This window comes from Talpa europaea, assembly GCF_964194135.1.
Source record: "Talpa europaea genome assembly, chromosome: 5".
Lineage (NCBI taxonomy): Eukaryota > Metazoa > Chordata > Mammalia > Eulipotyphla > Talpidae > Talpa > Talpa europaea.
The window spans coordinates 103,013,424-103,035,363 of record NC_140071.1 but is presented as its reverse complement, the minus strand read 5'-3'; the positions used below and the strand labels follow the sequence as shown (position 1 = coordinate 103,035,363).

Genomic DNA, 21,940 nt, shown 5'->3' with positions numbered 1-21,940 from the left:
CAAGTTGATTTTTAAAGTAGGTCAGTACTTGAAATTTCATCGTATTTAGGAAATCAGAGCTGAAGGATTGTACTTAATGTTATATTTAGTTTAATAGCCATTTGTAAATGTGCTGCTTTGCAGAATCATTTGCATTAATGGCGGTGAGATGTCTAAATTTGGAAGGAAAAATTAGAAAATCAAATTTTCACCCTCAGGGGACTGTTTTCATTTTGTATTTTTAAAAATGGAATAAACGAATAAAGTATGTTCACAAAGTAAAAACACATAGCCATGGAGGCTTTTGGCATCTTGTCTCATTTAATGACTTCGCACTCTTTCGTATTTTATACACTCTGGAAATCTCAGACCACATCTGAATGTTCAGTGCTAATAATATTATAAGTGAGTGTGTCTAAATTTGGACTCTGTGGACAATCAAGCAATGGCTCCTCTTTTTAGGCATCTTAGACATTGGGCCAATGTATTTTAAATTTAGCCACTAGAAGTATTCTTCTGAATCATAGCTGGAAGATAACCTAAAGGGCAATCACAGCTTCCATTAAAAACAAAGCAAAAATGTTTGTAGTAATTGTTCTAGTAGTTTTCTCTATCATATCAAAAAAGTCCTTTCTGACAATTTAGCTTAGGCGATGAATATCCTTATTTAAGATAATTTCTCCTGTGTGATCTTGCATTAAAAAACAATACTTGGCTAAGCTTATAAAATAAGTTTCTTTTTCTCTTTTCTGCCATTTTGTAGGCAACCATACAACTGACAGTAAAGAAGTGAGGTTTAGGAGTGGAGTGCTAGGGTGTGTTACAGATGGTGTTTGCACAGGTTATTCAGGAATACTGAAACCCTGTCGGCCCAACACTCTCTCCAGAAGATCATCAGGGGACCTGTGTACACAGAGAGAAACAAAGGCAAAGAATCCTTTATTGCTGGCTGTTGCTTTGGCTGCAATCCCCAAAGCAGACACCAGTGAACTGGGTGGAGCCTTCTGCATCCTTGGTAGCTATAAATGGCTTAGAAGCAAAACAGACTTCTTGCACACAGATAGCAAGAGTAGCCCTGCTTTTTGTTCTGACCCGGGCTGCTGGTAAGTAGAGAGAAGGTTGGCGGATAAGGCACAGCCTTCCGTTAAATATAAAAGTGAACTGTAAGCAATGCACTGGTCTTTAGTGATCATATTCCCAGAGTTTGCAACCTGTATGCTCACTCCAAGTATATACACACAGCTTTTGGTAGGTCAAACCTATTTCAAAATTACCCCAGGGATAGTTTCTACAAGGTTGCTTTTGATGGCTTGCTGCTTTATCCCAGCCTTGTTAGAGGCTAATTTTAGCCAGAGGAAAGTATTGTTGATTTGTTTATATTGTATTTATGTTGAGTGGTAGGATATTAGGGTTTGTATAAAATTAGAAGCTAAAGACAGAAATATATCACTCAGACAGCACATCCAGCTGATATCCCCTATATGTGCAGAAGGAAGGGGAATAGGGAGGTTTATTCTCCATATTGGAGAAACTGAAAGATGGGGAAAAGAGTGAGCCCCACTTTTTTCTTGTATCTTGTCAGAATGCTCTTATCTCTTCTAATTTTACAAAATTCTTTAAAATATGTATTAAGCTATGGAATATATGGCTTTAGTTTTTCACTTTCCTTTATTTTCTTTAGGGGTTTCCTACCAAAGGTGTGCTATATTCAAGTTAGAAAGAATAGTTTATTCACAAACTGGTAATATAATCATTAAATTAAAACATATGGGTTGGGATTGCACAGATCCGTTTATATGCAGTTTTTTCAATAGAGCAGTTGACCTCTGTGTCTGTGGTTTCCTCATTCACAGATTCAACCAGCAATGATGTCAGTTGATTGACTCTGAGGATGTGAAACCCATAAACACAGGGGGTCTTGAGCATCTGTGAGTTTTGGTATCCTCAGGTCAGGTTGTAGAGGGGCTGTGTCCTGAAACCCATCCTCCATGGATACCAAGGATGAAAATAGTTAATTTTGGCGGGAGTCAAGAGTTGTATGTGCAGTTTTTAAATATGTGGCGGGGACTAGAGTTCCTAACTGCCAGTTGTTCAGTGGTTAACTGTATATATATATATATATATATATATGTCGATATCTGTCTATATATATTATGCTATATATAATATAAATAAATATAGATAAACCCAAGTGACAGTTATACAGATATATACATTTATATACCATCACTCACATTATGAAATAGAATATGACCAGTGTTGTATATTTGTACTCTATGCCATTATTTCAGCTCTTATTTTTACTTCCTTCCTTCTGCTTTCTTTGGTTTTCACTCACTCAAGTTTGTATATGTAATGTCATAGTACTATTCTGATTCCTTTAAACAGATTACAAAATCCTGGCTTTTAAGTTTGACTTGCTGGAAAAGTTAGTGTGATGCAAGATAGTCCATCATAGCTAGAAATGAAGTCTGTTGGAAACATTATTTTTAGCTTGGAAATCTCTGGTTCATCAGATATACAACTCTGAGCCTCCAACTACTCACAGAATCTAGATCCCAGGGTTCACAGACTTAGAGACAGGTGTTATGTTAGAGAGTTATAGTTGAGCCTACCAAACAGACTGAGTCACTTGTCTGATCGCTACAAGGATAAAGATGTCGTCTCCTTTTTCCTTTCGCTTGTTTTGTTCTGAGAGAAGACAGTCAACCTTCTTCTTGTAAAGGTTCTGTCACCCTCCCATTAGAAAGAATGTCCCAGTGAATTTTTCAGACTCTAATCCATATATTTTCCTAAGATACAGAGAAAGGAAGGGGCAAAGGCAGAAACATGGTAAGAAAATACTTTTTCCTTCTCTAAAAGTTGATACTATTGTTTGCATATAGCAAATAAATAAATTCATACTCAGAGAGCATAAATAATTTACTGAGGTGCTATTTGAGTTCCTTGAATCTTAACCTCAAATAGCATATTCCTGTCCTCCAATGTCACATCTTATGCACTACTCAGGAGTCACCTCAGTGATATTAAAATGCATAGTCACACTTTGAGAATGAAAGAATGTAATAATAATAGTTACATCAGGCCATTGGAACTGTTACAAACAACTGGACAGGTTTGATGACCCTACTTTACTACTAACATAGTTATATTTGCTGTGGAAGTACATGTTACGAAGGTAAATTGAAATGATTTTGAGCTTACCTGATGAGTTCGTTTGGGAAAAAGTAAGAGCTGGAAATTTCCAAAGAATGAAAGGGGTGAAGTCAGCTTAAAGAGAAAAGAAGCTAAGAAGGAGAAGAGGGGAAAAATAGCAATAAGAAAGCCAAGAATAAGCTCTTTGCCTAGGAAAACAGGTGGATGTTAGTCTGTGGACATGAGGCATTAGACAGAGTGAACTGAGAATAACTACAGATTGGAAGATTAAGTCATTTTCATGGAGAAGAAAAAAATATATGGAATGTGGTAGCAATCTATATAAGCTATGTAAAAATAACAAGAAAATGACTGGTTTAATGATTTTTCAAATATCATTTATAGTAAGAATATTGAAAAGCCTGTAGAATCACCTAATACATCAGATTCATATGACAAACCATGAGTGCTTTAGGCTGTAGTTATTTCATCACAGATGCACTTATTTTAACATATGCTAAAAGTGGTACAGAAAAAGAGGGTGGGTTTAAATATCTGCCTCATGATGGAAGAATAATGGAGTAATAGCATGACTTACCAGATGATGATGTAGGTCTGAGGGTGGTGGTAAGGAGACTAGAATGACATATTGCTGATCAAATGGCTGTCCCTGACAATTGGCATTGATCAAATGTTACCTTATGGCTGATCCTATATAAAAAGAAAACTTAAAATGGGCAAAGTGCTTTCATAGAAGTGGGCAAGAGTATCTAATACGTGAATTGATAGGGAAGCTTGACTTTTTTCAAGCAACTATATATGATGTATATCATTTGCATATGAGTAACTTTTTCATCATCACATAGAGGTATCTAAGCTACCTGATCTATGGTCCATCCTCTTGTTCTGCTGTTACCCATTTAATCTCTAGTTTCACTGTCTGTTGCTGCCATGATCACTGGGTTGTTAGAAAATCACTCAGAAAATGAGGAAGGCTAAGGAATCAAATTTATGGCAGAGGGCAAGCCCTATAATTTCGAGTTGGTATAGTAAAACCTTACTCTGGAAGGAAGTATACAGACTAGTATAAAAGGAATCTGAAATGTATACTTCTGAGCTATGTGGAGATTCCTCAACCTACTAAAGATAGAGCTTCCATATGATCCAGCAATTCTACTCCTAGGTATTTACCCAAAGGACACAGAAACATCAATTCCAAAGAGCACCTGCACCCCTATGTTTATAGCAGCACTGTTTACAATAGCTAAGCTTTGGAAACAACCCAAATGCCCAAAAATAGATGACTGGATTAAGAAGATGTGGTACATATACACCATGGAATATTACTCAGCATTCAAAAAAGATTAACACATGCAATTTGCAGCAACATGGATGGAGCTGGAAGGGATCATGCTCAGCAAAATAAGCCAGAAAGAAAAAGAAAAATACCAGATGGTCTCACTCATAGCAGGAATCTAGAAAACCTAAATAAGGGACCAGGAAAAAAAGAAAAACTATATGAAATATATACTTCTGGATTCACAGAGTTTGGTAGTATAGCCTGATAAAAACAAAAATGGGTTGCAAAATTGCTGAGCTAGCTAAAGTATCTTTTACCAATTGTAATTCCACCTGGCAGTCGTTTTATTATGATAAAGAAATTTACAAAATGTGTTAAGGGTACATGTTTTGTTAATTTAAACTTAAACCTTTTTCTCGAGTAGGTTTTTTATTCCAAAATTGGTTTAATGGTTGTACCTTTTTTTTTTAAAAAAAACAAATCTTATTTATTTATTTGTTTGTTTGTTTATTTATTTATTTATTCATTCAAGCATTGGGTACAGTCAGAAGTGCAGGAGGGTGAGAGAATTCACCAGAGCCAGAGCGGGGAGCAGAGCAGGCAGAAGGACCGAAGTACACTGCTGAGGGGAGCAGCGGGTGGCAGGAGAGGTCTGCGCGCCATGTGGGACCCTCCTCTGGTGGCCGGGGAGCAGCCGGGGATCGAACTGGCGCTGCAGAGGCTGCGGGCAGCTTCACAACCCAGCGCTCAATTGCTGCGCCACTGGGGAGGCCCTAATGGTTGTACCTTAAGAGGACTTTTCAATATATATTTTTTACTAACAACCTTCGTGAAATGTTAATACCACATATATACTTTATTTCTGTTCTCTGCACTGTAGCCCTTGGTACGACCAAAAACTTTTAATAACTGGGCACATAGCAAGTATTTGAAATCCATTTCTTTGAAATCAACATTGGCTAAAGAATTTTTTCCCCCACTGTGTGTGATATCATAGTTGACCCTGCATAAAATCTAGGATGGGTATCCCTTGGAGAAGCAATTACTGGTCTATAGGAAGGAATGTCAAACTTTCTTTGGAATTCAATCCAGATGCATTTCTTGGGTGATTTTCAACCTGATTTGAAAGCCCCAAATTCTCTTCTTGTTTTCATTATCTTTTATTACTCTTTGTAATTCCTAGTTATTCATTACTCTTTTGTATAATGTGTACTGTTTTTGTGGGTTTTTTAAAGTATTTAATTATTGTGCACAGTTTATTGCACAAACCCAGAGTTGGTAGTCATGCTTCTTCCTTCATAGATATTATTAGGGTACATGAAAAAGATAACATAGATGAATCAGTATTTCATGACCCACCTTCAAAAAAAGGGATCTTTAAATAAACCTTGACTCACAGAAGAGCCTTCCTTGAACTCTGTTGCCAGGTATAATTGTTGCATATTGTGACTGCCTATTGAAAATATATTTTTCATATGGTATTTATCTTTCATTATAGTTATTTCTCTATTCTCTCCATTGAACTACAGACTTCAGGAGATTAGGTCTGTCTGTTCTCTGCAGTATCTGTCACAGTTACTCTCAGACCTTGAACATTATAGGCACCCACAGAATTTCAAGAGAATGGAGTTGAGAGTGGAATTAGATGGGAGATGAGAACATTTCTGTCCAAAGCAGCATTTTTTAATCTGTTTTCATGCCAAAATGTGCCTTATTTATCTCCTAGTGGGAGATAAAGCATTCTCAGTCATACAGTGATATTCAAAGGCTCCGAGAATGTCTAAAATATAGAAACTTATTTAATTTTATTTAACCTGGCACTCCTCAAATTTATTTAACAAATACACTTTTGTGAAGGGTCTGGACTCTTTGGTAGACAGAAACCACCTCAAGTTAATTTAAGTCCAAATGGAATTTTCTGCCTTATGTAATTGGTAAGAATTCTTCATGAGTTCACAAAATGGACAAGCTACAGGACCTCGGGCCTGGGACTGAGGACTCAGCAATCTCTATTCTCATTCCTTTTTCTCTCCTGATTCTGTCTTTCATTTTGAATGTTCACCCACTCTCTCCTGGTGGGGTTAGCCCTTCCACACTATCCAATGTAACTGGCACTTTCAGCATGGATTGGAATAACCTCAGGGGAAAGGGGAATTGTTGATTTTTACACATTAAAATTTTGATTATCCAGAAGGATTTGGGCCCTGCTTGGGCCATAATTCTAACCTTTGAAACAATCACTGTTGTCAGGAGGGGAGTTTTTTTTAGTATTGGCCATATCTAGGCCTCTTGTCCCCTCAGATGACCTGGGTGGTGGTAGCATGTCCAGAACCTACTACTTTTTTTTTTTATTGAGGTAACATTGGTTTACATCATTATATATTATTTAAAGTATAAGATCACACCTTTCGGGTTTATGTTACCCCATCACACTCACTGCCAAAGTCCTGAAAGTCCATTACTGTCGGCCGCTGTTCTCCCTTCCCACTCTCTCCTCACTTCAGCTCCCCCTGTGGTAGCCTCAAGTCTGTAGTCAGAGTTCCAGGGCTTGTTGTTTTATCTTTATCTGTATTCTACATATAAGTGACACCATCTAGTATTTGTATTTCTCCTGGGTATTTCGTCTCGGGTAATCCCCTCCAGATGTTGCAAAAGGCAAGGGTTTATCTTCTTGTTTTTTTTTTTTTTCTTAATAGCTGAGTAGTACTTCATGGTGTATAGGTACCACATCTTCCTAATCCACTTGTCTGTCTTTAGGTGGTTTGTATACTTTGTATACTTTGGCTATTGTAAATAGTTTGGCAATGAACATAGGAATGCATATGTTTTTTTCAGAATAGTGGTTTTGTTTGTTTGTTTGTTTGTTTGTTTTGCATTCTTCAGGTAGGTACCTAGGGATGGACTTGCTGGATCAGATGGTAGATTTATTTTTAAAATTTTGAGAAATCTCCATATTGTTTTTCATAGGGGTTGGGCCAGTTGACATTCCCAACAGCAGTGTATATGGACAGAAACTACTACTTTAAACGAGAAATTAAGAAATGTTGTGGAAAGGACATAATAATAAACTATCATTCATTCATTCATTCAACAAATATTTGTTTAACCTTTCCACTCAAGCACTTCATTAGGCATTAGGGAAATAGCACTGAGCAAAATAGATGGGTAAGTTCCTACCTTCGTGGAACTTACATTGAAGTGGGGAGGCAGAAAATAAAGATTTAAGTACCTCAAATAGTGTGCTTCACAGTGAGAAGTTTAAGTACAAAGAAGAAAATGTAACAGGAAAGAGGAGTAAAGAAGTACTTGTGAGTAGAAAGAGGTTCATGCGATAACAATTGCCACCAGGGAGACTCACTAATGAGAATGTGACTTTTAAATGAAGATCCGAAGGCTGGAGGGAGGGCCATGCAGAAATTCTTTTCAGAAGCTACAGCAGGTGTAAGCACTTGGAGGTAAGAGTGTGCCTGGCGTGTCGCCGGAGGACACAGGGGCTGGAATGGAGGGCATGGGAGAAAATTGGGAAAGAGCAGTAGAAAAATTTGTATACACTTGTTTGAATTCACTTTTGGAGAAATGATGAATGATGGCCAATAGAGAGTTTTGAGCAGAGAGGTGACTTGATCTGACTCTGATTTGACTGCTTTGCTGAAAAGAAGTGGTTGGTGGCAATGGCAGAAAAAGATAATCCAGCCAGGAGGCCAATGTCATAGCCCAGAAAAGAGATGACTGTAACATGGACCAGGGGTGTGGCCGTGAGCGTGGTGAGAAGTGGTTGTGCTCGAGGTATACTTTGAATGTAGATCAAACAGAATTTTCTGATAGAATTGACATGGGGTGTGAGAAGAAGAGAAATGTTGATGATGACAGCAAGGCTGGGCCTCATCGATGGGGGCGTGTGGCTGCTGTGAGTCAGGAGAAGAATGTGTAGCAGATCACGGCCTCAGCACTGCAGCCAGAGTCTACGGTTTGTTTTGGTTTTGCTTTGTCTTCTTGTTTGCTTTGCTTCTTTATATTCCACATATGAGTGAAATCATCTGGTATTTGTCTTTATCCTCCTGACTTATTTCACTTAGCATAATTTATTCAGGTTCCATCCACATTGTTGCAAATGCTAAGATTTCATCTTTTTTGTTTGTTAAACTATGACTATTCTGTTGTGTATTTATACCACATATTCTTTATTCAACCATTGATGATTTGGGGTCTTTTTTTAGTGATACAGAGTTCATCCCTTCCACTCAAAATGTTTACTGTAGTTAAATTCTGTGCAAAGTAGGTGTTCAGTGCAAAGTGGGAATAAGCTTCTTTACCTCTTAAGAAAGTAGGGGAAAAGAATTCCACCTTGAAGAAAGCGTGATCCAGAAATGAGTTCTCAAGGAAGTGGTCTTCGATGGTGCTGAGCTCTGAAGGCTGAGCTCTGAAGGGTGTTTAGAAAAGACAGAAATGAGGGAAGGACATTTTTGATAACGGGTGTGGGAGTCTAACTACATAAAACAGGGTGGGGGTTATGGTCTATCACCTGCTGAACTAGAGCAAAGAGTCAGTGGGAGAAAATGGGAAATATAGGTAGATTATTATAGAACCATGTGTTCAGTGCTTAGTAATACTGACTCTCTTTGAAAAGTTTGAGGATTATTCCAACAGTGATGTTTTGTTATGCATTTCGGTCACTTGGTCATATTGCACTTTTCACTCTACTCTGAGTCACAAAGCACAGTTTCAGTACTGCAACTTCCTTAGGCCAGAGCAACAGTTTTGGCAATTTGATGTTTTAAGATACTTCCCATGACTTCTCTTTTCATATCCTGTATAATGTAAACAATTTTTTTTAATACTAGCATTTCTTAGAGGATTAATGGTATAAACTTTGGAAAATTCTGTTACTGCTTAGAAGTAGTCATGTGCCTAACTTCTAAAAATATATATCTTGCCTTTGATTTTTTTAAAGATTTATTTATTTATGCATACAAGAACTGGGGTACAGGCCAGAGATGCAGGGGGATGAGAGGATTCACCAGACACAGAGTGGAGAACAGAACAGGCAGATTGACTGAAATACACTGCTAAGGGGAGTAGTGGGCGAGACAGGAGAGGTCTCCCGCACCATCTGGGTAGTTCCCTGGCCGGCCGGGGATTCAACTCATGCTGCAGAGGCTGTGGACAGCCTCCTAGTGTGCTCAACCCCTTGCACCACCAAGGAGGCCATGGATTTTTTTTTTTTTTTTTTTGGATTTCACTGAATTATAAGCCCTAATATCCTTTTTTCCCTCACAACTTTTTAAGAAATACCAAATTAAAGAAAAAATACTATATAAAAATGCTACTGTGAGTGGTGGAGCTTTAGGGATCAGCTCTCATTTTCCCTATTTTAGAATTCTTTAAATTGAAATTGAAAATAAACTGTTATTATAACATTTTTAGTAATGAGGGACCATGCCTGCCACTTCCCATATCAGCAGTTCTCCATGGGAAAAAGACTATACTCACTCTTAATTCTTGACAGAGAGATTGATAGTGGATGATAAGAATATATCAGATGCCTGTGCCTTTCCTATAGTCCTGCAAAATTCTTATCTCCGATCCTTCTGTGACTGTTGAAATGTTTTCCTAGAACTGTTGGAGGTATTTCCCATTTTTTCCAAAAATGCTTGGACCATCCAATTCTAGGTGGGAGTTGAGAGGACGAGAAGAGGAAGAATAACACCTACGAAATAAGCTTTCAAAGAGACTGTGTTAAGAAAGTTGCACTTTCCAAGAAAACCACTTTACACCTTTACCTCTCTCCTCAGGCTCCCTCATGCCGCCTCCTTCCTCCTCCTGACCATCAATTCACTTGAATTTCACTACAGAAATACAAGTCCTTAGAAGCCCTCATCTTCACCCACCAAATCTCTCATCACCTCCATTTATATCCATATAGTCTGCCTTCCCTAGTTGGGGCTAATAAGCTTTCTGTGTTTCCACCTGAGAGCAATGCCTCTACAATGAGTGGACATTTCCTCTTAGTAGTTCATGAGCTGCTTTGTGGGTAGCCACGATCTCTGGTGCAGCATTAATCTATATCAATTAGATTAATCTCATTAACCTTCTGAAGTGTTATCATTGTTCCCTTTATAAAACATCTCTTTTTGCCTATCTCCCTATTTCTTGTTTTTTTCCTGGCAGCTGTATTTCTCAAAATAATGATCTCCATTCCCTATCTCACTCCATTCCTTGTCCTCCTCTGGGTGCCCTGGTATCCACTATAAACAGTTCTTGTCAAGACCACCCAGCACCTCAGTCTTGCTGAATTCATTGACCAATGCTTAGTTCTCATCTAATTTGATCTTCCAGCAGCCAATATACTTTCCTTATTGAGTCCTGATGCTTGTGTACCCTGATTTCTTCTCTCCCTCACTGACTTCCTTTTTCAGTGTCCTCTGTCACTTTCTCCTACATTCCTATGAAAGGTAGAGTGGCTTAGGGTTTAGATCTTACATCTCTTCTTGATCTACACTCCCATCCTAGGGTGTATTATCCTGTGCAGTGCTTTTACATACTGTTTGCATGGTGATATCTCCTAAATCTATGCCTTCCTAGTACACCTTTCCACTTGGGCTTTTAGTAAACAAGTCCCACCAAAAGCATCCAGAATTCCTTACTGTGACCTTCAAAGTCCTTACGACCTGGTCTCCCTTACCAATGCAACTCCATTTGCTGCTACTTGCCTTCTTTACCCCACCACACTTATCTTCTTACTTTTCCTCTAACTGCCAAGCTCCTTCCTATCTCTGAGGCTTTGCACTTGCTGTCTCTTTACCTAGAATATTTGTTGCCCAGATCTTTGTTTGACTTGTCTCCTCACTCCAATGTCAATTGTATTTCTTCAGAGGCCTTACCTTTCTAAAATCGTATCTTCTTGTCTGTTTTGTTTTTCCTTCTTAACACTTGTCACTACTTTAAATCATATTTTGCTCTCCCTTTGCAGAATGAGCCCCAGGAGGACATGTAGATAATCTACCCACCCCTGTATCTTTAGGGCTTAGATCAGAGCCTAGGTCATAATAGACTCTCAAACATGTTCATTTAGTGAGTGAATCAATAAAAAAATGGAGTTATACTATATATTGTTTTATATGTAAAGCACAGGATTATACCCTCAGTATTTTTGAATCCAAAGTACAGAGAAATGTTTATTATAATAGAACAGTTAAATATAATGGGAAAAGGTTTAGTGAGGGCCTTTTGCTTATAGATTATTTAAGGAATTCCCTTCAGTGATATATGGGGTGTCTCTTCTTGTTCCCATCCCTGGAGATAAGTTGTTTTCTTGATATTTCTCATGCAGCTGAAGAATAAGTTCATGAAAAAACTGCCCCGTGATGCCGAAGCTTCCAACGTGCTCGTTGGGGAGGTTGACTTCTTGGATACGCCTTTCATTGCCTTTGTCCGACTACAGCAGGCTGTCATGCTGGGCGCCCTGACTGAGGTTCCTGTGCCCACAAGGTAAGCTGCTTCCTGACCTACAATGTCATAGGGAAATTTCTTCTCCTTTATACTAGAAAATACATGTCAGAAAGGTGGCATCTGACATAATGACTTAGTCTGATTTTTGTTCTAACAAGTAACATGGCACTTGTATACTAGTAATAATAACAAGTATAATGATTTGCAAAGTGTGTTAGTTTCTTATGTGTTAATCTATTTAATTCTTATAATAATTTAAAAGTACTAACTATAAAAGGTATCTGGATTTTACAGATGATGATACTGAGTCTGAGTGTTAAGTGACTTGTCTAAGGTCATAAAGATGGCAAAGCTTCAGATGTTAGAGTTGTTTTCATTTGCTCTATGTTTTAACAAAGAGTTGGTAGTGGGTGCATAACTGCATATATTTATATGTGTGTTATACATATGTAAAATTCATTACTGTAAAATTAAGTTGAACACTTAAATTCACACGCTCACTTTTTTTTTTAAAGATTTATTTATTTATGCATACAAGAACTGGGTTACAGGCCAGAGATGCAGGGGGGTGAGAGGATTCACCAGAGACAGAGTAGAGAACAGAACAGGCAGACTGACTGAAACACACTGCTGAGGGGAGGAGCAGGTGAGCCAGGAGAGGTCTGCTGTGCCATGTGGGTTGCTCCCTGGCCAGCTGGGGGATCAAACTTGTGCTGCAGAGGCTGAGGATTGCTTCATAGTGCGGTGCTTAACCCCTTGTGCCACCTGGGAGGCCCCCACACACTCACTTCTTATGTTGTGTCACATAAACTTTTATTTCAAAAGGAGGCATACAGTCATGAGCTCACAACACTGGAGAAGTCATCTTGTTTCTCTGAAAATGAGCTCAGTTAAGCTAGAAAGCTTGACTTGTAGAGTGCATTTAGGTGAATAGATGGTAATGCTCCACTTAAACATGTGCTGAAAGAGTTTAAAGAGAAATTTGTGCTTTTCAGTTGACATCAGACATTATTATATGATTGTTTTTTATCTTTTTAATGTGCTTTCCATGGACTGCAGGGCAAGGGCAGGTGACTTTCTTTAATGTTCTCCCATGTGAACAGGGAGGACTGTCATTCTCCTTGGTGAACTCAGGTGACTGGAGCATCAAGCGACAGTAACAAAGGGTTCAAGATTTTTAGTCCCAAGTCAGAGGGAAAATTACGAGAATTAAGACCTCCCAATTTGTAGATTATAGACCATTCTCTCTGCTCATTCACGTATTTTCTCCTATCTTCCCTCCCACCACATCTTTATACTCCATAGACTCTTAAAATAGTAATACTACTTGGGACAGAAATTGGCCAAATAGCAGAGAAAAGAGATGATCATAGTTTATTCAATTAATGGGATTATTATTTGTGTTTTCTGCATTTTAGTTTCTTGCTTTGAAAGCATTCCAGTGGAGCCTTGCAGTTCTATCTGAGCAATCACCTGGCGAACAGATCGCTGACTCAGGCATGGCTGAAGTCCAGCTTGTGTGCCCCTATGGCTTTTATCTGTGTCTCTTCAGATTAACTTTACCGGGGCTTAAAAGAAAAAAAAAATTGCAAAGAAGTGTTAAATTGTTCTTACTTTTTTTGTTTTTATTATTATTTTTCTTTGGATGCTATAAATAAAAGTTATTTTAAAAGTCTCTTTAACAAAAGTAAGAATCCATTGAGTAGCAAATCATGACCATTTTTGTGTGCTTCTCGTTATCTGGATCTTCTCTTCCTCTCCACTGAAGGATGGTGCTGGTCTAGAGGTAAAATACATCATATGAATCAGCAGAAAGAACCTAACAAATCAAGCAACTGTAATTCAGTAATGTCAGGTAACTATTTCAGGGCAATAATCTGAACAGTATATCCTTGCCTGTTGACATTTTTTCCAGGAAATAGTTTTATCCATTTGCTGTCCTCCAAATGAGTGCAAGCTGTAATCACTGAATAGGGAGTCTCATTAGCTTTTTTTTTTTTTTAATGTGTATGACTAATGTGGGGCCATTTACAATGGTTGCATCCTGTGAAATCCAATAAAGGAAATCCCACAAGGAATGTGGTAGTCATTGTGAAGGACTGCTCTGCTCTCAGCCGTGTGGTTTAACGTACAGGCTGCCCTGTTGGACTGCAGGGAGACCCAGTTCTGGTTTTGTGCACATCTTGTAATGTGCATCTTGTAATGCGTAAGGTTTTTCCTTTGGAAGATGCGGTAAAGTTATGTTATGTTTATTGTTATTATTGCTTATAATGACCAGAGGTACTCCGTGTACCATTTAGAAAGTGTGATTCTAGAAGCTCCCTTTATTTAGAACTCACATGTTTTTCTATTTACTCTTTTTTTTTAATAGAGGCATGTTTTATTTATTTGTTTGTTTATACAAGCACTGGGTACAGTCAGAAGTGCGGGAGGGTGAGAGAATTCACCAGAGCCAGAGCGGGGAGCAGAGCAGGCAGAAGGACCGAAGTACACTGCTGAGGGGAGCAGCAGGTGGCAGGAGAGGTCTGCGTGCCATGTGGGACCCTCCTCCAGTGGCCGGGGAGCAGCCGGGGATCAAACCGGTGCGGCAGAGGCCGCGGGCAGCTTCGCAACCCAGTGCTCAACCGCTGCGCCACCGGGGAAGCCCTCTCTATTTACTCTTAATTGATGTATTTGGTTTTCTACTTGCAGCTGGACTACTACCAATTTGGTGGAAGTTACCTACTTAGGGACTCTTCTTGCCATGTATGAGAAAGCAAACAAACTCTGTTCTTTGATCTTGGTGACTTGGTATAGGACATGTTTATATGTTTGCTAGCATCTTGCAGACAGCTTGCTTACTGTCATCTTAGATCTTTCCACAGAGACTGCCTGCCAGGTACTCATATTTGTGAGCTAGAAAGGGAATAAATGTATTCCCATTTTACAGTTGATAGATACTGGTAAAGGGAAGATTCAGTATCAGTGCTAGAAATTGAATTATGGATTTTTGACTCTCAGACCAGACTTGTAGAATTTAAGGAGATAGCTAAAATGAATTGGAATGAATTTTAGGATTTTCCCATGAAGAGTAATAAAAGTTTCTGATTAGTTTGTCTGTTTCTGCCCTCGATTTTTACATCTAAGATATAAAGTTATTCAGTGAGCCCACTCCTCTAAAAATTAGTATGTTTATTCCTTTTGGTATCACTGTAGGTTAATACATAATTTGTATTATAAATAATGATTTGTTTAAAGTCGTCTGTGCTTACTTGTCACAACCATACTAGAGGGATTGGGGTGGAGGTCTTCTTAGTTCAGTTCTCTCTTTCCTAACAGTCCAGCTGTCAGCGTCTGTTTTTATCAAATGGAATATGGTATCTTATGGTGGGCTTGTAGTCTTCATAAATCTATTGTGGAAGTTAAAGTTAAGCCACATTTTCCAAAGCCTCTAAATATGAATAATGGGTTATTTGATTCACTGTTGTTTTGATAGAAGGGAGTAAAGAATTGGTACATGCTGAGTTTATTCTAGAAATAGCTGTGATATATCAGGAAGGAAGGGGGTGCATCCTTTCTGAAAAGATTGAGTGGTTTAGGAAGGCTGCCTCTTTTTCTGATATTATGCTCTGTTTCTGCCTATAATTATTTTGTGAATGTGAGTATAGTCCATTGGTTCCGGACACAGATCATCTGGCACTTATTTTTGTTGTGGAGAATGCTAGAGGCGTCCTCCCCAGGCATAATTAGTTATATGAAAACGCTCACAAGGCTGGAAGCCCTCATGAAGATTCTCGAGACAATTAGGCACTATTAAAAATTCTAACTATGTTTTATTTCTAATTATGAATGAATAAAAGGAACTCAGTAACATGAATTAATTTTTTCCCCTGAACTGTTATCATGGTCTGAGCTCTAACAGTCACACAAATGTGATGTTTACTCTAATTTGTTAATAAAGAAAAAAGTTTCTGGTTAAAAATAACATCTGTCCACTTAGCAAAAAACAGCTTGGGTCATGAAAAGAGTTTTCAGTACATTATAAAAGCTGTTAGGAAAGATGTACATCTGTCATAAAAGTTGTAACAGCTTTCACTTCTTTGAGGGTGGAAGGGGAGAGAACACATTTCAGGCAAAGGTAAATTCAGCTTGATGAGTTGTTCTGTGTTCTTAATTTCCCCAAATCTCTCTCCCCATTTCAACAGTGTAATCCAAATTAGAGGTTTCTTAAGGGTCTCTGTTCCTAGTGGTGAAATTCTTGACCTCAGTCATGTTTACTGCTTCTTATAGATGGCCAGATTTTCTCTACATATCATTTTAAGGAGATGGACTTACTGAATGGCTTCTGACTGGAGTATTAATATTTTTATAATATAAATATAATGTATTATTCTTTAATAGATATGTATGAAATCCATTATGATCTGGAGATAAAGAATTGTTTTTTTAATAAAAGTTGCCTTACCCAATAAAGAGGAATTGTACAGATATAGCTTGTTTTATTATGTATGGGACCCTTCACCAACAAAAAGATTACGATTCACTGAAGGCTGAGGTGATGGCTAGCATATTTTTAGCATTAAAATAATTTTTAATTAAGGTTCATACTTTGTTTTCGAGGCATAATACTATTTTACACTTAGTAGATGACAATATACTACAGACATAACTTTCTTATGTCCTGGTAAACCAAAAAAATTGTGACTGACCGTATTGGGATATTCACTTTATTGTGGTGGTCTAGAACCAAACTTAGAAAATCTCCCAGGTGTGCTTGTACTTTTATGTCTAGATTACTCAAGTGATATAATTCTCCAGTAGTGGCCTTATTTCTATGATATATGTTAGTCATTATTTGTCAGCTTCTTCCATTCATTTTTGGGTACATTTCTTTTCTTCTTTGGTACATTTTTTTTTTCTTCTCTGGGATGTAGGCCAGAGATGAGGGGTGGAGGGTAAGAGGATTCACCAGGGACAGAGTGGGGAGCAGATCAGGTGGATTTACTGAAATACACTGCTAAGGGGAGCAGCAGGTGAGCCATTTCAACTGTGGGTTATGTGGGTCCGCTGGGCCATGTGGGTTAGCACCCTGGCTGGGGATTGAACTCAGATGGTAATGGTGGTAGTGCTGAGACAACCCTTAGGCCATTTTTGGGTACAGTTTAGCAGGGAGGCACCCCATTTTTGGGTACAATTTAGCAGAGAACAAAGTAAATATTATAGAAAATATGCGACCTCATCTCATAAATTTTAACTTAGAAGCGCCATTACTCTGTTAGTTCTTGGATTAGTTACCTATCATTTGCCAAAGTTTATAATTTAGCACCATTAGTGGCAGAGTTTTTGCTTTTTTTTTTTTTTTTTTTTTACTTTCGAACAAGGCAATATTTGGCTTTGATGTCATATAGTCAACCTGATAATTAACTCATGTAGGTTCGTAAATGTGTATTTTCATAAGGTGTATCTGTAAACTATAATCATGATGGAAATGCTAGGGAGAGGTAGGAAAAGATACTGACTGGTTCTGAAAAGGCTTTCAGATATTATATATTGCTGCAAAACTAATATTTAGATACATTGTAGCAAAGGAAACCCATTATTTAAAAATATATTCAGTCGGAGGGGGCGGAGCAACATGGCGGCGAGGAGACACTGCGAGTAAGATCTCCCATTAAAAAAAGTTAATAGGGAGGAAAAGCGGCAGGTCCCAGTGAGAACTGGGACACGGAAGATAAACGGACGACTCCAGCAAACTACCCAAAGAAGAAAGTGGCCATAAAAGAGGACCAGAAGGGAGGGAAGCGCAGAACCCTGCTCCCCCCCCCCCCCCCCCCCCCCCCCCCCGCCCACAGAGGCGGCACTCTCCAACCAGCAGAGAGGAGGGAAACAACAAACCAAAACGGCCAACAAGAACAAACGATGCAGCAAGCGGGACTGTGAGTGGAAAGGAATATTGCAGCCACCACACCCCGTGAACGGGAGCTGAGGCGAACCCTGCAGGATTCACCGCAGCGAGCGAATGGCTCCGGGCGCCATTAGAGAAGAACAAAGACCCCGGGAGACCCGCACACAGCCCGGGCTGCCTGTAAGCTTGCGCGGAAAAGCGGCGCGCTTGGCGCGCTTGAAAAGCAGGTGCAGACCCGGATCGCGGCTGCCCAGGTCCCCGCGCCTGCGACCTAGGCTTGCGGGGAGACGCTTGGAGGTCCTCACTGAGGTGAAGGTCCCTCCCTGAGTAAGCAGGAACCAGGCGCCCAGGCACGGGAGCGGTGCAAAAGGCTCCCTTCCCGCGCCACTGAACTGGGCTACAGCCCGCGTCCTGGAACTGAGGGCTTTGAACTGAGACCCGGGGCACGAAAATTCGGGGCGTGGGTTCTCCACGACGGTGGGGCACAAGGCAGACACAGCACCCCAAAGCTGTTGAGGTGTACCCTACCATTCCTGCTCTGTTCCCTGTCCCACGGGGTGGGGGGAGGCAAAAAACAGCCCCCCAAGGACAATAGGAGAGATCTCTGGCGCCACCTAGCGACCAGGAAAAAAAAGTCACTAACACCCCATAGAACAGGAAATTTCTTAAGACTGCTTGAAAAGGGCAGAAAAAAAAGTCACTAACACCCCATAGAACAGGAAATTTCTTAAGACTGCTTGAAAAGGGCAGAAGGACCCAGTGGCCAGCCGGGAAGTTAGCCCACGCCAGGCCCCTTCCGACCAGCAGTCTGAGCCCACAGAGGGAGCTGGCACCCACGTCCGGGGCAGACCGGGTGCGCAGAAGAGTGTGCCTGAAACCGGAGGCTCAGGGACTGCATCCCACTTCGCCATTTTAGAACAGGGACATTTCTTCAGTAAAAACTGCCTAAAACCAGCAGAAAGCTCCCCCAGAAGACAGAGATGGCTCCTGGAAGAGCCAGAGGGGAGTGGAGAAGTTCACCCAAGATGCCAGTAAGTCCGAGCAACACAGTGTCCCAACGCATACGACAAATTAGAAAACAGACAGTAGGGAGTAGAAGAACCACACGCAACCTAACAACTCCTCAGGAAAGAAGCACACCACAAAAAGAAAACCACTCCCCAGATTGCAACGACAGCAACTTGGAAAAACTTCTGAGCCTTCCAGAAAGAGAATTTAAAATTGCCATGATTAAAAAAGTGATAGATCAGAAGAAGGAAATTGAGTCCCTAAAGAGGGAAGTAAAAGAAATGCAGGAGATCAAAGAATTAATGGAGGAACTAAAGAACTCTGGGAAAAGCAATGAAAGCAGAATAGGTGAAATGGAACAGCGAATAAGTACTCTTGAAGACACAGAAATAAAAAGAACCAAAACAGAAAAGGAAAGAGAAGTACGAAGGAAAAAGAATGAAGAAAGACTTCGGGAACTATCTGACTCCATGAGGAAAGGAAATATAAGAGTTATAGGAATTCCAGAAGGAGAGGAGAGAGATGTAGGAACAGAGAAAATATTCATGGATATAATTGAAGAGAACTTCCCAAATGCGAAGAAGGAGCTGAAAATTGATATACAAGAAGCAAGAAGAACACCAAACTTCCACGACGAAAGGAAAAACACAGCAAGACACATAATAGTAAAGCTCCCAAGAATCCAGGACAAGGAAAAAATAATGAAGCTGACAAGAGGGAAGAAACAGATAACATTCAAAGGAAAACCAATCAGGCTGACATCAGACTTCTCTGAAGAAACACTACGGGCAAGGAGAGAGTGGAGGGACATAGTCAACAGACTCCAAGAAAACAGATGCCAACCAAGAATACTCTATCCCGCAAAGCTCTCCTCCATGAAGAAAGAATATGGACATTCCCAGACAAAGAGAAACTCCGGAATTTCATTACGACTAAACCCCCACTCCAAAAAATACTACAAGGAATCCTAAAGCCAGAACCTCAGAGGGACGAATAACAACGAAAGAAGACCAAAAAAAAAAAGTTATTAAAAGAATAAATAAATAAAATCAAAGGAAAGACAAACATAATGGCAAATACAGATGCTAACATATCAATATTAACTCTAAATGTAAATGGACTAAACTCTTCAATAAAAAGACACAGAGTTGCAGCCTGGATTAAGAAACAAAACCCAAACTTTTGCTGTCTCCAGGAAACACATTTAGCTACAAAAGATAAAAATAGGCTCAAAGTCAAAGGATGGAAAACAATCCTACAAGCAAATGGGCCAAAAAAGAAAGCAGGAACAGCTATACTTATATCAGATAAAACAGACTTCAAACTCAAAAAAATAAAAAGAGACCCCAATGGTCACTACATTATGATTAAGGGGACAATACTTCAAGAAGAAATAACACTCATTAACATATACTCACCAAACGAAAGAGCACCAAAATATATCAGACAACTGTTGTCCTCTCTGAAAAAAGACATCAGAGAAAACACATACGTAGTGGGAGACTTCAACACACCACTATCAACAATGGATAGATCAACAAGATAAAAAATAAAGAAACTAAAGCTCTAAATAAGGACCTAGAACATTTGGGCTTAACAGACATCTATAGAACACTAAACCCAAAAAAAACGGAGTACACATTTCTCTCAAGCGCACACGGATCATTCTCCAGGATCGATCAAATACTGGGGCACAAGACAAACATCAACAGATACACCAAGATTGAAATCATACCAACCATCTTTTCTGACCACGAAGGCATCAAACTAGAAATAAATCATAAAAAGAAGGCAAGGAACTATCCTACCTCATGGAGATTAAAAGCCACACTACTGGAAGACCACTGGACTAACGAGGAGATCAAAGAAGAAATTAAAAAATTCTTTGAATTGAATGACAAGGAGGACACCAATATCCTAAATGTATGGGATGCAGCAAAAGCAGTAATAAGAGGAATATATATAGCAATAGAATCTCACATCAAAAAACAAGAAAGAACTCAAAGAAACAACCTAATCTCGAAGCTCAAAGATCTAGAAAAAGAGCAACAAAAAAACCCCAAAACCAGTAGAAGAAAAGAAATAATAAAAACCAAAGCAGAAATAAATGAAATTGAAACTAAAAAAAACAATCCAAAAGATCAATGAAACCAAGAGCTGGTTCTTTGAAAAAATAAATAAAATAGACAAACCCCTAGCCAGGCTCACAAAGGAAAAAAGGGAGAAAACACAAATACACAGGATCATAAATGAAAGAGGAGAAATCACAACGGACACAGCAGAAATCAAAAGAATAATCAGTAACTACTATGAACAGTTATATGGAAACAAGTTCAACAATCTAGAGGAGATGGACAAATTCCTACAACTCTACAATCACCCAAAGCTAGATAAAGAAGAAATAGAACACCTAAACAGACCAATTACAAGCAGCGAAATTGAAATGGTAATCAAAAACCTCCCCAAAAACAAAAGCCCAGGACCTGATGGATTTACAAATGAATTCTACCAAACATTCAGAGACGAATTAGTGCCTATCCTTCACAAACTCTTCCAAAAAATTGAGAAGGAAGGGACAATACCAAACACGTTCTATGAAGCCAATATTACACTAATACCAAAACCGAACAAGGACAACACAAAAAAGGAAAACTATAGGCCAATCTCCCTAATGAACACTGATGCAAAAATCCTCAATAAAATTTTAGCTATCAGAATCCAACAATGTATCCATAAGATAATTCACCACGACCAAGTTGGATTCATTCCAGGGGCACAAGGATGGTTTAACATCCGAAAATCAATCAATGTTTTATCCCACACATCAACAAAAAGAAATACAAAAACCATATGATAATATCAATAGATGCTGAGAAAGCTTTCGACAAAGTGCAACACCCATTCATGATAAAAGCCCTTGAAATTCTTGGGATACAAGGAACATACCTCAACATCATAAAGGCCATCTATGACAAGCCAACAGCCAGTATCATTCTCAATGGTGAAAAGCTGAAAGCAATTCCATTAAGATCTGGAACAAGACAAAGATGTCCACTCTCACCACTGCTTTTCAATATAATACTGGAAGTCCTAGCCAGAGCAATAAGACAAGAGAAAGACATCCAAGGAATCCAAATAGGAAAAGAAGTCAAACTATCACTATTTGCAGATGATATGATAATATA

The 21,940-nt window shown here is 39.1% G+C and overlaps 1 protein-coding gene across 5 annotated transcripts in view; it reads left to right on the top strand.

The window, feature by feature from the left end:
• SLC4A4 (solute carrier family 4 member 4) overlaps positions 1 to 21,940 on the top strand; it is a gene marked incomplete at both ends in the record, with an annotated part of 296,812 nt that overhangs the window by 166,364 nt on the left and 108,508 nt on the right. For all 5 annotated transcript variants that reach the window (XM_084234152.1, XM_084234154.1, XM_084234151.1 and 2 more), the window contains one exon: positions 11,745 to 11,902. In XM_084234152.1, coding sequence (XP_084090278.1) covers positions 11,745 to 11,902 — 158 coding nt within the window. The remainder of the gene's footprint in view (positions 1 to 11,744; positions 11,903 to 21,940) is intronic.